Below are 14,989 nucleotides of genomic sequence, written 5' to 3'. Positions count from 1 at the left end.
GTCCCTAAAAACCTTGATAGATATTTTTCTGAATAAGTTCGATTGCTTAGTTTACGAAATGTTGCTAATTAGAGAGTTAACACCATCTCTCAATGTGCAATCGGACTCAATTCAAGCTACATTATATATTCAGACATTATGTTATTTTTTGGTGAACTATTTCTGAAATTGACTTTATTTATTTCTATCACTTTGAACTTAATAATGGCGTCATGACGACTCCGAAACGTTGTTCGTTTTTATCGTTTGTTTTTATTTGTCTATGTATAACTAAGCCTTGGTATCCCGAAGAAAAATACGGGACTGCCGGTATTCTAAGAATATAGCAGAAAACTATCAAGATTTCTTGTTCACCCAGAGATTTGTCTTCTTGAACTCAAGAGCAAAAGTGCATTTGATTTTTCGAGCAAATGGTTAACGCTAACTATAACTTTTCAATTGTTGCGTCCTCTAAGAAATATTCAAATTAGCTAACGTTACCCCAAAAAGACCGACGTTGGACAGGCTGAAGGACTCGATCAAGTTCCAAGCATAACCAGGCTCAGCGTGAAAGTCACAGAACACTTGCAAGGTTCGATTGCTGTCATCAGTGATGTTGTATAAGCCAGAGGTGACCTCGCCTGCTGCTTTGTAGGCCTGGCAGCTGGTGGCCCTTCGATCGCAGTGCCTGTCAATAAATGGAACGGGACAATGACAGCGGTATCGAACACTCGTGGGCTCACATACTTCTTCACAGGTTCCTCCATTGACACAAGGGTTGCTCTTGCAACAGCCATTAACGCATGTAGCGTCATCATCGCATGACGTCATACCCTGTTGTTATGGAAACAGAACAAACATTTGTGACTAACTGCAGTTTCTCGAAAAGGTCCTGTTACACCCAACAATTTTATGCAAGTGGTTTAGACCCAACAGCTGCCACTGAGCGCACAAGTTTTCGAAGACTGTGATAAGTCTGCCGGTCCTCTTATTTTTCCCTGGGAATAGTAAAGCAGCAAACCATGTGGGAGGTTGTTGTCTTGTCACACTCGTGTGTTGGATCGCTCAGTTTACTCTGTGCAAAATAAGAGAAAACTTGTAGCCTCAAGTTTTTTGCCGCATTAAACCTCCCTTGCCGTGGCACATGAAAGTACATGAAAACTTAAGATTATTTCTGGAACAATTTTTCCTAAGTTTAGCCACAATATATCTGTGACTTGTTCCTTTCACTGCTACATTGTGTTGAGGTACGTCCTTCATGCTTTTGCATATTGAGCGGAAGATATGGTCAATAGCGCCGGATCATTCTTTCGGCATTCAAATGAAAGCTAAATATCGAGCAGTGCTTTTTTACTAGAAGTATGTTACTGTTTATATCAAATTCTGGTTACAAATTTGTACGAAAACCCTTAAATTAAACTGAGCTTCTCATACGACTCGGCTGTGGTACAAAAAAAAAACTTCTTATGATTTTGTTCGCTCTTTATTATTTTGCCGAATCAAAATTGCGACAGGCTAGGGACACCTTAAAGAAAACCTCCTACCATATTGTCTCCTATGTTTAGAGATCGTTTCGTTCCTTTTTAACGACCAATGTTTAAAAGCTAACACAATATGATCTGTTCTGATGCTTGAGCGGAAAATTTAAGTTGCAGAAAGTTTTGAGAATTAAACGGAATACTCCTCCCCGAATTCACTGGAAAGCTTCTGTTGGCTTTATGAAAATGCTAGCTGACCTTACTTCGCATTTTTATTGAGATATTTGCCCCTCCGCAAATGATAGGAATTAGTTTTCCACAGTTGCGAAATTTTGAACTGACATTTTGCCGATAACAACTTAAGATTTTCTTTCAAACTTATTCCTAATTTCTGAGGCGATCGAAGCATTCGGAACAGATATGAACCGTTACGTGCTCCAATTACAGCTCTAAACCGTCTTGATTATTTTGGGATAATAGAAATGGAGGTTAGGCTTTTTTCCCGTAAAATATCCATCATAGACAGCTCTTAATAAGTCGTACACTTAGTCGAGTTAACAAAACGTATATCCAGAACTTAGTGACATCCTAGTCTCCAAATAGAGCCGGAATCGCTATACTCAGTAACACTTTCCCCGTCAACTCGACGAGAACTTGGCTTCCTCACAAGCTACAAGGATTGCAGTCCGGCGTCGACATGTGGTCGTGTGTGGCAAGCGGCCCTAGCGTTGGTTTCAGGGCTTGGTTATCTTTTATATGCTATGTTACGGGACATTTTTCGGTAAAAATAGATTTCACTCAGTTTAGGAAATATCCGGGAGCCTTTGTAGCCGTCAAGTAACACACATAGGTGTTGAACACCTGCTGTTCTTTCGAATGAGAAATGAGCTTCAGTTTGTAAAGGCGCGAAAAGTAATTTTTTTAGAATTTCCTCCATTTGTTAAGCTTACGCAAGTGAAATTGAATTGTCAAAATACTATTGGCTACGGGTCTTATATGACAAATGTTCTTCAGTAAAAGCTTTTGAGTTCTGCTTGTAAGAGAATGAGTCAAGATCTACAACAAACGCTATGTTCCTGTGAAGAAGATCTGGTCCACTTGATGTAAAAGATCCCGGTAGGTAGCAGGGCACCTCTCGCTTAGCCGCAGAGCTAAAAAAGCCCCAAAAGCCCCTGTTACAGCTATGACACTGCGCTCTTAAGATTATATATGTAGAGAATATGTTTCTGAAATTAAAGTTGTCTCTGATATCTAATGAAAGATAAAATTCACTATTCACACCGAACATGCAAGAACTGTATTAACTAACCTGTTTACTGGAGTTTCGTCGATGGTTATAATATCGTGAGCCGTGCGAATGCTTGAGGGAGCTCTTTTTGGTGATATGGCTTTCCTCGTTTAATTCGCAAACGTCTTCATTGGCATTTTCCTTATAGTTAAATGACAAACAACGACAATGGTCCACACACAAGCTATGGCAAAGAATTGGGTTCAGTGTCGCAGACTTTTTAAAAACATGACCAACTAACTCGGAGTTCTCCACGGCATCTCCGTAGACATCAAGTAAATAGTTTTGGCACTTTCCTTTGCTGCAGCTTGTTTCAGCTTCAGCAATTTGCAACTGAAGTAGAAAAAGGAGGAGAACAAATGTGTCAGACCTTGCGGCCATCGTCTTTCTAGCTAGATTACACTAGCTTCACATCAAGTTAAGTTTTGTAGCGTCATATGTGCTAATAATGTGTGCGAAGCAATCCTGTCGAAGTTGTCCATATCATGTTTTAAATTCAGTTACTTCTTCTCTTAAAACGATCATCTTCTGTTGCAGTCTTTTTCGTATTTGTCTAAGCTATGTCAGGTAATAAATAATTTAGAGTTATTAGCAAAGTTCGTCATTTTTTGCATCTATAGATAGATGTTCAGGTGGCTCCTTTGTATCGTTGAATTATTTCGGAGAATAATTTACTAAACTTTTAAAGCAGATGTACTGTTTTGCGTCAACATGCCACAAAACAAAACTCAGAACTTCCTTTTCCTGCAACATTGAATTTTTACTTTTTTAGCCAGTGTAGTTTTCTTTTGTGGTATTGAAAACCTAGTTTTGGTTATTATTAGAAGCTTATTTAGCAACACACAGTTTTTGGAAACGGGATTATATTCTCCGAATTTATTATCTAGCTGTTACTGGCCTTTTATCACATTTTTAACGACATATCAGCCTCTTCGAAAACGAAAGAAATTATTTTTGTAGTGTTAAGCGTGGTTCACACTATCGACAAAACGTCATCAGGGCGAAGTCACGCCCCGGGGGGGGGGGGGGGGGTTACTCCCATATATGGGCTAGATAGGTATGTCAGTGCCGCCCGATAGGGTATGGTTTTTGAGAGTCTCGATCCTTAAATAGGATATCATTTTTTGCACGTGTAAGCATTGTGTTCCTGGTGTGATCCTTAGATAGGGTACCTAAGTTGTATGAGCTAAAATTCAAGTGCGTAAATGCCCAGCTACACGAGAAACAAGTCATCTGTTATAGAAACGAAATAAAGCCGTTCATGATTTTCCATTGAATAAGGTGTCATTTTTCGGGTTTATGCCTTTAATAGGGTATCAATTTTTGTTTCTCTTATCCTTAAATATAGGGTCAGGGTTTAAAAACCTGGGCGGCACACACCTATCCGAAATTTATGGGAGTACCCCCCCCCCCCGGGAGTCATGCAATTTATGAGCGTGTTTCGTAGCTCTTAGAACCCTAGCCCTGACAAGTATCTATTTTCTTCTTGCAGTTATCAGTATCAGTGAACATACAAGTTATATCATGAGAACAATAAAACGGCTCGATTTTAAAACAAATTTCTCTAGCATACTGATTAATTGATAATGAGAATTGTATGCGTTAATATTGGGGTAAAGAGTGGACGTTGCAAAAGCAATAAGTTTTAGGCCACGTCTTTGTATATAATTTTAACTGACATTACTGATGTATGAAAATTCGCTGTATTTACTTTCCTCGCGACAGACCCAGAAAATTTTCCAAATATTGTCTCCAATTCAATGTGTTAGTGGTGCTTGCTACACGGTCAATTTTTAGTTTATCTATAACTTATCTCTTCAATGATTTGTTAAAAGGTAATTATGCATTTTCATTTTGGTAAGTAATATTAATTTTTCATTTGGTGTGTTTATAAACAACCTTACCAAATAAATAAAGTAAAAAACTGCAATAAAAGATGAAAACGAAAACTACAACATTTTCCTACGGTTTCGCAGAACGAAATGGACTAAACAGCTAAACAATGCAAGAAACGTTTATGCTCTATGTTATAATTAATAATTAATAAATAAAATAAAAAAACTGCAATAAAAGATGGAAACGAAAACTACAACATTTTTCTACGGTTTCGCAGAACAAAATGGACTAAACAGCTAAACAATTCAAGAAAAGTTTATGCTCTATGTTGTAATTAATTGACTTTTCCTGCAAACGTTTGTCCTAAAACGCGCGCGTGTATTAGTTCGACGCACACCGTTTCAAAATATAATTTGTATGAGCTAGTCGAATTGGATATAGAGTTGGGGTATCGAATGGTCCCTTAAAATTTTCTAGTGCTTGCAAAATTTTCGCAATTGCTCAAAATTTCGTAAATCATGCTTTGTACCTAGGTTTTTGGGTACAGAAATATAAATGTATCTCTGCGTAGTACTGAACTCCTATATGAATCTGGTTGTCAAGTTCAGTTGAAAGTACACGACAATAACAAAAGTTAACATCGAGATAATTAAGATGTTAAAAGTGTTGCGTATTGTGGAGGTGTCACTCAGACTACAAGTTGCATTCTAATAACTTTCACCGTTTCGAGAATTTAATGTCGATTTGCAGACTGTTCTTGTTAGACTAGAAGCAGTTCCTTAGTTTTCTCAGAACTCGAGAGAAGCGAGCGATCCACGCGAGCGAGCGCGCGAAAATTGACTCCGCGAGGAAACAATTTTCGCGCGCGAAAATTGCCTCCGTGAGTGAACAATTTTCGCACGCGCTCGCTTGGTTCGCTGGCTTTACTGTCCTAAAGAAAAATAAGAGATTTCTCGTAGTCTAATTCTCAAGGAAGTTTCATATTTACATATAGGTACACAAAAATAGCATATGCAAAACCTGTGAATAGCGTTTCTCTCTATTTTTTCAAAGCACGCTTTGGATTTTTAACAATTCTATGATCCTGCGAAATTGCGCGAAATATCGCCCGATACCTAGCCGACGAGAGCGTGGGCCAGGATTGAGGAAGATAATTGTTTTATTATTCAACACATTGAAATGAGATGATAGATTCTGGGAGCATCAGAAATTGCGTCACCTTAGGCAGTTTCAGTGGTGCTTGTGCTTGGAATCATTTCTTTCCAAGACAAAAACCAATCTTTAATATTACACCGGGAGCTAATAAAGTATAGGTCAGTTCTTTCCGGCACAGAACGTTTTGAAGCAAAACAATAATTATTTTGACAAAAAATTCTGGTAACGCGGGAAGTTTATACGGTACTATCAGCCGGAGTGATTCGGTACCAAATTACTCATAGACATTGGCACTGTGGAAGGAAGAGATAAAGTGTGATCACACAGAGAGATTCTAAGAGGACTTCCGCAGACAGTTTAATTACTGATTTTATTTCCACCGCAGAAGTAACAAAAAATTTTGTCGTCACTTGTTTTATGGTCTCTGAAATCGGACCGAATGACGGTATATCTTGTGGTTTATATTTATTTTTGGTTTAAAAATTTTCAAACCAGTTTAATTTTTCAGTTTCCTTTGTGCAGTATTCATTATCATAACATGAGACAAAGGGAAATAAAAATCAAAATGGTTTGAAAATTTTTAACCCCCAACAATTTTGAACCACAACACTGATACACGTACGCGGGCAGAAACTGTTGTTACTTTCAAGTCACTCGCAAGCATCGGATGCTATAGCTCCGCAATAAGGTAAACGCTTTTTAACAAAAAGCTTTTACTGATGTGTGTTGCCGCAATTCTGGTGGACATCTATTGAAGCCAAAAAAGGCGCTTGGCTAGGGATATTTGAGCTGTCTGGTTGTGACGACTTTATGGTAACGAATTTGCGTGTGGATTTGAAAACCCATCGCGTATGCGGGAGCTTAAATTCATTGCTGTGACTCAGATTTTTGTGAGCCGCTGCAAGAAATGGCTGTTGAGCCCCTTTATGCCATTTTTGTGGAATAAAAACAACGACAATTTATTATAAGAAAAGACAAATTACAATATTACATACCCACAATTAGCAAGGGCTATTCGAGGTGGGTAGCATTTACAGTTGTTTGCACGCTCAAAAGGAACGGAAAATTAACAGCACAAAAATAGAAATGATTCATTAAACAAAGAGAAAGAGAATTAAATAAGAAAATAAATGAATAAATAAGACACCTAAATGACTAAAAATTATTTAGAAAGTTAAATGCAAGCTAACTAAGTAGTGACATAAGATTGATACGAGTTACAGAGTTTATATCAACATACACCTTCTCAGTCTCCAGAACCTTTAAAAGCAATTCATGCAGTTTACGCTTGAAAAGTGTTTTACGTAACTTTCGTAGGAATAGGTGAATAGTCGGCGTCGATCCAGAATTTGTTTCAGTCATGGCTCTCGGCATTATTAGCGGAAATTTCCAATCATAAAGTTCGTCAGTTTCCGATTCGCACGCTTTTAATGTTCTTCTCCCAGTGCTGTTTAATTGGATCACACATTAGGTGCATCCGCAAGTAACCTGTAAGGTCCCTTATAAGATTTGTGGTAGGAAAATAAAGGATTACGGTTAAAGAAAACTCAACGAAGAACCCTCACCCCCCCCCCCCCAAAAAAAAAAAAACCCTGATATTGTGGGATAATTTCTGAATCAATTTCACGGATGGAACAGAGAGGCAAAATGTACAAGGCAGCGCTAACGCTGTATCATGAATGCAAATTTCTCCAGTATAATTAAGTCGGGTTGTAATTGAGTGTTAAGAGTTAAACCAGTCCTCCCACATTGCTCAGGGGATTTTGATCAATTTGAGCTGTGATCTGCTCAGTGGTATCGAGTATCTCACGCCAGGATTTTTTAAAAAAGCTGGTTAAGCCACTTTAAACTATAATGGGGTTTTAACTTTTGAGTCCTTAGATAAAACCCTCATGTGTGAGATTTTATAGTACTTTCCTATGGCAACACCCATTTTAATTAAAAAAAAAAAAAATTAAAGAAGTTTCCGTGTTTTGACTATTGTCTTGTTTGGATAACCCTATAGGTGCCAGAGGCTGACTAAACTAAACATTTGAAAAATCCACAGTCAATTTCCCTGCTACAATAGCTTAAATTACCTCCAATTAAATTGCATACCCCGAATTTTGTCTCCGTTTTCTTACCTTGAAGCCACGTTAAAGCTGAAAAAAAAAATGCCTCTTAAAGTTCACCTCTTCCCATCTGGAAATCGAGCTAACGAAGGCTAAAACACACAGGAGATGTGTCGCGCAATCTTTTCAGTGTCTTTTGCGGACTCAGCACTCGCCAGTTCACAAGCTGAAGAGGACTGTATTTTTCCTTTCCTGAAGGTTTATTCTAACATTCCAACAATCTCCGAGATCAAGTCACTATTCTCTATTCCCAGTAGAGAGTATTCCGTTCTCAATTCTATCGTTCTGACTCGATCTGCCCTTACATTACAATTGTTCTAAGATTTACTCAGTTTCATCTGAGCAATAAGTACTTTTCCTACAATCACGAGCATAGTAAAATCCCAAGCCTTATATAACACTATTGTAATGCTTCTAAATTTATGTAATTCTTATTATACAATTACACGCGTTTCTTTTCTAAATTAGGCTAATGCGTGCAGTTACATCATTGTCATTTAAGTGCGTTAGACTTTGCAGGTTTAGAATAGTTCAGTTGCGTTTTATTAAATGGTTACTCTTGAGCGTTTATCAACAGACACAGTAGTCAAAGATGACGGTCAAGCTTTGACTGTTGTCAAATGTTATCATTGGAGTGTCAGTAAATGGCGCGGAAGCATGTCTAAAAATAACGCGGATGAGCCCTCTTTTCATCAACGCCCACGGAAATACTGAAATGGACGCCTAATCGAAACGACGCACATCGATTGGCTGGTTTAAACGTGACGTTTGATGGGTTCTGCGACAATAAAAGGCGCGCTTCAACTCCATCCTGGGAGAATCAACAGAGAGTTCAAGCTGTGCTGGTTTATTTAACTTCCGAAAATGCCATCTCAATATTTTGAGTTCAGTAATTCACAATTGTTCGAGGAAGAGTTCGAAATTCAAGGACGTCTTGGCGAGGGATCTTTCGCCAAGGTTTACAAATGCCTCGAGAGGGAAAGCGGGAAAACGTTTGCTGTCAAACAACTGCCACGAAGTCTGGACTTTTCAGAGATGCAAGCCAGAGAAGAAGAAAAAGAAATTTGGAAAGATTTGAAGCACGAAAACATCGTCGCGCTACACAGAACCTTCAAGGATAATTCGTCCTTGTTACTTGTTTGCGAGTACATGGATGGAGGGAGTTTATTTGATGAGATCGTTGAGCAAAACGTCTACAGCGAGGAACAAGCTCGCTGCATTATGAAACAAGTAAGTAAACTGAAAAAACTTGTGATAGCGGTTGACTATCTTCTTTTTAATTGAAAGATACTCCATTCTTCAAGTGTTTCACAGTTGGCAATGATTCAAATGTTAGAGTTTCATTTGTGAGGTTCAAGAACAAGTCTACCCGCTAATAGCACGATTCCGTTTGGTCAAATGTGTAACAGTTTTGAAATGCCTTCAATCGCCCTCTTGTTGACCATTTTGTTGAAGATCTGTAATTCCCATTCAACTGATCAGTTTTGTTTTGCACGTTTTAATGCACAAATATGCGACTTCCGTTGTACGATCTCTATCGGCCTCAGCGTTCTTAGAATTAAGGAAGTGATATAAACTACTAAAGTTGGTGACCTGACAGCAGTCGAACCGAGTGTTTTCAATCGTCACGTGCACGTCACAAGAGAATCATGTGACCTTCCCACCCATGACGTTATCATTGATATATTATCATGATTCAAACAAAGAGGACAACGGAATTTGTTAATGGCCTTTTCTGCCAGAGTGATTTTAGCCGTTCTGTGTTTGTTTAATCGTAAAGACCCGTGACCGGGTGGTTTTCTCTATCTAGAAGAGTGGGCGTTGAAAACATTTTTAGTTATTTTTGGCATTATGTGACGACCAAAACAAAACGTCGAGATATGTTCATCAACGAACTGCGAGATGTGTTTCTTTTAATTTAGTTGGCAACCATATATTTGAGTCACATTTACAAATGTTTAACAGGCTTGAATACTGATTTTGAATAATTTTGTCACCAAAACCAAAAGTGTTTGCCTCTTGTAATCTGCATCCAGTGTATTTTATACAAAGGATGCAGTCATATAAACATGTGATCGGTTGAAATTTGACCATCCACGACACTTTCCAAATCCAAAAGTGTTTGCCTCTTGTTGAAGATCTGTAACTCCCATTCAACTGATCGATCAGTTTTGCCCTGGTCAAGCACTATGATAACGATCTGATCTCAAAAACATGCCCAGAATTTTGATTCAAACGAAGAGGACAACGGAATTTGTCAATGGCCTTTTCTGTCAGAGTGATTTTAGCAGTTCTGTGTTTGTTTAAAGGGGCAGTATCATGGGAGATTGATGGGAGATATCATGATTTTTGGCCAAAATTCACTAAATTTAAGCTTTGAACACTGTGTTAATTAATTTCTCAATCGCTAATTTAAAGAAATATTAATAGTGATTGTAAGACGAAAGGTTGAACAAAAATATAGTACAACCAAACAGCGAAATTTGAAAACGTCCGCCAGACGTTTTCAAATTTAAACCCCTCTCTATCTTGTCATAGGATAGTTTCTTTGCATTCTGATGGTCTTTTAATGGAATTTTGTCATTATATCTTGGCTGCAATCAACCGAATAGCGTCTTTCCGATTTTCGATGTGTTACTGAAAATAGCGTGATTCTGTCCCTCTAACCGTCAAGACCCGTGGCCGGAAGAGTGGGCGTTGAAAACATTTTTAGTTATTTTTGGCATTTTGTGACGACCAAAACAGAAGGTCGAGATATGTTAATCAACGAACTGCGAGATGTGTTTCTTTTAATTTAGTTGGCAACCATATATTTGAGTCACATTTTCATTTGTTTATCATGCTTGAATACTGATTTTGAATAATTTTGTCACCAAAACCAAAAGTGTTTGCCTCTTGTAATCTGCATCCAGTGTATTTTATACAAAGGATGCAGTCATATAAACATGTGATCGGTTGAAATTTGACCATCCACGACACTTTCCTGTGTGACTGTTTATTTGTTGTGCAAGGTCTTTCAGAGGTGCCCACGACCATTTGAAAACTAGCGCATTCATTCCTTCGCAGTTTCTTTGTTTTTTTATCATTTTTGATCTGACCTAAGTTTGTCTGACTCAATATTTTATTTTTGTGGCAGCTTTTACAAGCCCTGGAATACCTTCACGAAAAACGAATTGTCCATCGTGACGTCAAAGTAGATAACCTTCTGCTCAGCCGATCAAATGACTCCTATCACGTGACCGTCAAACTCGCTGATTTTGGTCTGGCGCGAGAACTGCCGGATAACTCTGACGTCATCAGTTGTGATGCAAGCGGCGCACCCCTGTTTCTTGCGCCAGAGACAATTTTGGAGGACATGATTGGCTTGCCAGTTGATATGTGGGCCTCCGGTGTCATTCTGTTCATTCTTCTAGCGGGTTATCCCCCATTTTGGAGCAGTAGCGACGAAAAATTATTGTTGTCTATTCTACAAGGACATTACACGATGCCTTCGCCATATTGGGACAATGTATCACGTGAGGCTAAAGATCTTGTTCAGCGATTACTTGTTGTGGAACCCAGTAAAAGACCAACAGCTTCAGAGGCGCTTAGCCACCCATGGTTACAGATGGAGGCGCCGCAGTTACCACAGAAACATATTCAGAGGAGAAACTTTGCAGCAGTGATTTGTGGTGTGCGCGCCATGTTGAAGTTTCGAAGAATGAACCTCAAAGACTCTACACTCAGAAGACAGCTGCCAGAGACGGACGTTTTAAGTTAGAGAACGTCAGACTGCTTCTGATGAAAACACGAACAATATAACAAGTTTAAGCTAAATGTTTCAGACTACTGCAGATAAAACTACGAAAAAGAAGACAATTTAAGATCTGCGTAGTTATAACCTCTAATATCTAAATATTCGTCAAGGTCCAAAAGACACTAAAAAAGTAGTCGTAAGTTTATCTGTAATATAATGTTTCACTATTCGTCAGCGATTGTCCACATTGAGACAATGTACGGAACCATCTTTTGATTATGTAACTGTAAAATGATTTTTCAAAGATCTCGACTTTTAAATAATGCGTTTGAGAACGTCTGTCCTAGTTATGTGATTTAATATTCATGTACTTTCAGGTTTTGTTCAAATCTCCAAATACGGGGATCTTCTAACACTGTCAAGGTGCTAAATATACGTTTAATTTTTCATGTTATATCAGTACATTTCAGTGTGATCAGTCGGCTTTGGTAAAGTTGTTCCATAGAAATGAAAGTGAATGGTGGTCAGGGTGAGATTTGTTTTGTTCGCTAAATTAGGTCACAAATAAAATAGTCCATTTGTTCCGAATTGCTGCGAACCTCATCAGGAAAACGAGGCTAAGTGCAAAGCTTTTCACATGGAAATTAGTTTTGTTTGCACATGAATGGAAACTAATTTTTATGATAAAAGCTTTGCACTTAGCCTCGCTTTCATAATGAGGTTCAAAGCAACTCGGAAATGGCCTATTCATTTTGGTGTTTTCCGCGCTTATAAACCCGGCAGTATTTCCAGCTAGGTCTAAGAAAATTGCTCCGAACGGATCGAGATTTATTTTGTTTTATTGACACGAAACTAACTAGGCCCTTTATAACATTTTAAATACTATGCTGAAGTTAATGATGAACACAAAAAAAGGATACGAGGAACAAATAGACCCAGGGAGAGATGGACACAGAAATGTTTCTGTGCACTGTTCAGACATTTCGCCGGCTTGAGGTCAGATTGTCTGTGTGGTGGCATGTAAAAACATTTAGCCCTCTTTTATTTCTTTCCCCATTTACATTCGTCCACTCTGCCGCGCATGAGTCTTGTACAGGTAAAACAAAATTAACGTTTGAATGATTTTTGAGAGAATTTGAGAAGAAAAGAATAGGATGGAGAATTAATCAACAACTCCAGGCAACAATACATCCACAAAGCTTTAAAATATATAACAATCCTAGATTTTGCGAGCATAATTACTCTGTTTCCACAGCGCACAGTGCAAAAACCGCCAAAGATATCGATTGTAGAACCACTTGTTGAATGCAAGTTAGTATGTAGATATTTCAGAAATATCAGAGATTAAATTTTACTGGACATATATTTGGACGAGATATGAAGGTATTCCACGTCATATGAATCATTTTTTTAAAAAATAATATGAATTCAAAGATTTTATATTGCCATTATTTATTTATTTATTTATTTGTTCATGTTGTCCTTCAGCAGCATGGTTAAAAATATATAAAAACTGTTCAATTGAGGCCTTACACTGCTGTTTAAAAACTAAAAACTAAAAACTGAAATCCAAGCTTTCGCCGATCAACGGCATCATCAGGGATGAGAAAATATTCCGCGCGCGCTATATATATATATATATATATATATACAAAGAGAGTGTAGGGTGAAGGGTGAAATGTGTAAAAAATGCGACGTATGTGTGAAAGCTATAGAAATAAAAATAGAAATAAACTGCGAGCGTATACAAGGTTCTAATGATGGCTTGTAGTGTCTAAAATTAAATATTAAAATAGCAGTTCCGCAAATTCAGTACATTCCTCTCGGGAATTGAGTGTCGGTTTGTATTTTCTGATATAAAATGCTTCGTAGAGGCGTAGATTAGCGGGATCGTTTTCGCTCATAATAATTTTGATGTTGATGCCTTTATGGTCGTTGTTCTGGCAGGAAGAGATGTGTTTTTTGACGGAGGAGCTATCGTTATGGATGTGTTCTCTTACGCGGTCATGGATGAAGCGTGTTGTGCTACCAATGTAATGTTGATCACAGCTGTTGCACGTGAGCTGGTACACTGCATTTCTTCGTAAACACAATCCGGTGTTAGCGATGGGGCATTTGTCTCTGGTGCATTTGCGCTCCGTGGAGGTGTGGGATAGGGCTTGTCTGAGCGTGTAGGACTTGTGGGCAACGCGTACTGGGATGTTTTCCTTTCTAAAAATGTTAGTGATCTTGTGATTGAGTCGCTCAGAAATGTAAGGGATCTTAAGGTACGACCACTCCGTGCCGGTAGGCTGAGAGTTGCGTTGAAGATTTTGTGGGCATTTAGTTTGCTCTATACTATTCTCTGGGTAGCCGTTAAGGCGAAGGATGTCATCGAATGCGCCCAGGTGTTGTTTTGTGGATGTGTTTGAGGAGCATCTGTCTTCAATGCGTTTTCTCTCGTTGCGAATGAAGTTGAGTTTGGATTTGGTTGGCATGGCTGACTGATAGTGGACAAATAGTGGTTTTTTGGCTGGCTTTTTGTAGAATTCAAAAGAGCTGTTGCCATCCTGTGATATGGTGACTTTGAAGTCCAGCAACGACAGCGACAGGCCATTCGGTGTTCCTTGTGGTTTTTCGATTTCAAATTTCAAGTTAGGGTGCACATTGTTTATTATCTTGTGGAAGTGGTCAGCTGTTTCTTCATTAGTCGTTTGGAGATAGATGTCGTCTACATATCTCTTGTAAGGGTTTATCATTAGGTGCGAGGAGAGGGCGATGGATTCAAGTTTATCCATAAATAGGATGGCCAATATGCTTGAAATGCTAGAACCCATAGGTAGGCCTTCTCTTTGGCGAAAGACTTGATCTCTGAAGGAGAAGTACATGTTGTTTAGCGTGACTTGGAGGAGGTCTGAGACGTCTTGTTTGGAGAGGTGGAGTACTGGGTTTTGGATTCTGTCTGTAGCGTTGGTGATGGCTTCTTGTATAGGTATTGTGGTGTATGAGGACACCACATCGAGGCTACATGGATAAGGTAGCGCTTTGTTTGTGGTGAGACCGCCAGCTTGGATGCATCTAATAAGTTCGAGACTGTTTTCTAAATGGGCTGGGACATTTTTTAGCATAGGTTTGAGGGCGTTGGCGAGAAGCCATGAAATCCGTTGGGTGGGTCCGTTGACATTGGATACGATAGGTCGTAGTTTGATATCGGGACCTGCTTTGTGGGTCTTGATGAGATGGTAGAATTTGGGCAGGTCTGTGTTTGACGCAAGGAAGCTCTTTTGGACAAAGGGAGGGAATTCATTTTGAGGGCAGATCTTCTTCCAGGCTGTGTTTACTTTATTTTCGACTGTCTTGGCTGACATGCGGGACACTTTTTGGTAGGTGTTGGCGTCATTAAGATGGTCAAGGGCGACCCGTGTGT

At 38.8% G+C, this 14,989-nt stretch overlaps 3 protein-coding genes across 3 annotated transcripts in view; 1 reads left to right on the top strand and 2 right to left on the bottom strand.

Moving 5' to 3' along the window:
• Positions 1–3,189, bottom strand: part of LOC146465449 (uncharacterized) — a 4,585-nt gene extending 1,396 nt beyond the window's left edge. The window contains exons 1-2 of the mRNA XM_085128635.1: positions 2,767–3,189; positions 481–813 (exon numbers count right to left, since the gene is read on the bottom strand). Of these exons, the coding sequence (XP_084984761.1) occupies positions 481–813; positions 2,767–3,126 (693 nt within the window). The 5' untranslated portion in view covers positions 3,127–3,189. The remainder of the gene's footprint in view (positions 1–480; positions 814–2,766) is intronic.
• A 5,467-nt stretch (positions 3,190–8,656) lies between these two features.
• Positions 8,657–12,116, top strand: LOC146465448 (putative myosin light chain kinase DDB_G0292624). The gene is made up of 2 exons (XM_085128696.1): positions 8,657–9,077; positions 10,984–12,116. The coding sequence occupies exons 1-2, from the start codon at positions 8,712–8,714 to the stop codon at positions 11,605–11,607; spliced, it is 990 nt and encodes a 329-aa protein (XP_084984822.1). The 5' UTR covers positions 8,657–8,711; the 3' UTR covers positions 11,608–12,116.
• A 524-nt stretch (positions 12,117–12,640) lies between these two features.
• LOC146465447 (uncharacterized) lies at positions 12,641–14,930 on the bottom strand. Its single transcript, XM_085128841.1, has 2 exons — positions 13,584–14,930; positions 12,641–12,670 (listed from the first exon to the last, which is right to left on the bottom strand). The coding sequence occupies exons 1-2, from the start codon at positions 14,928–14,930 to the stop codon at positions 12,641–12,643; spliced, it is 1,377 nt and encodes a 458-aa protein (XP_084984967.1).
• Between the last annotated feature and the right edge of the window lie 59 nt (positions 14,931–14,989).

Source organism: Pavona decussata, unplaced genomic scaffold, assembly GCF_977016875.1.
Source record: "Pavona decussata unplaced genomic scaffold, jaPavDecu1.1 SCAFFOLD_156, whole genome shotgun sequence".
Lineage (NCBI taxonomy): Eukaryota > Metazoa > Cnidaria > Anthozoa > Scleractinia > Agariciidae > Pavona > Pavona decussata.
This window is presented reverse-complemented; position numbering and strand designations above follow the sequence as displayed.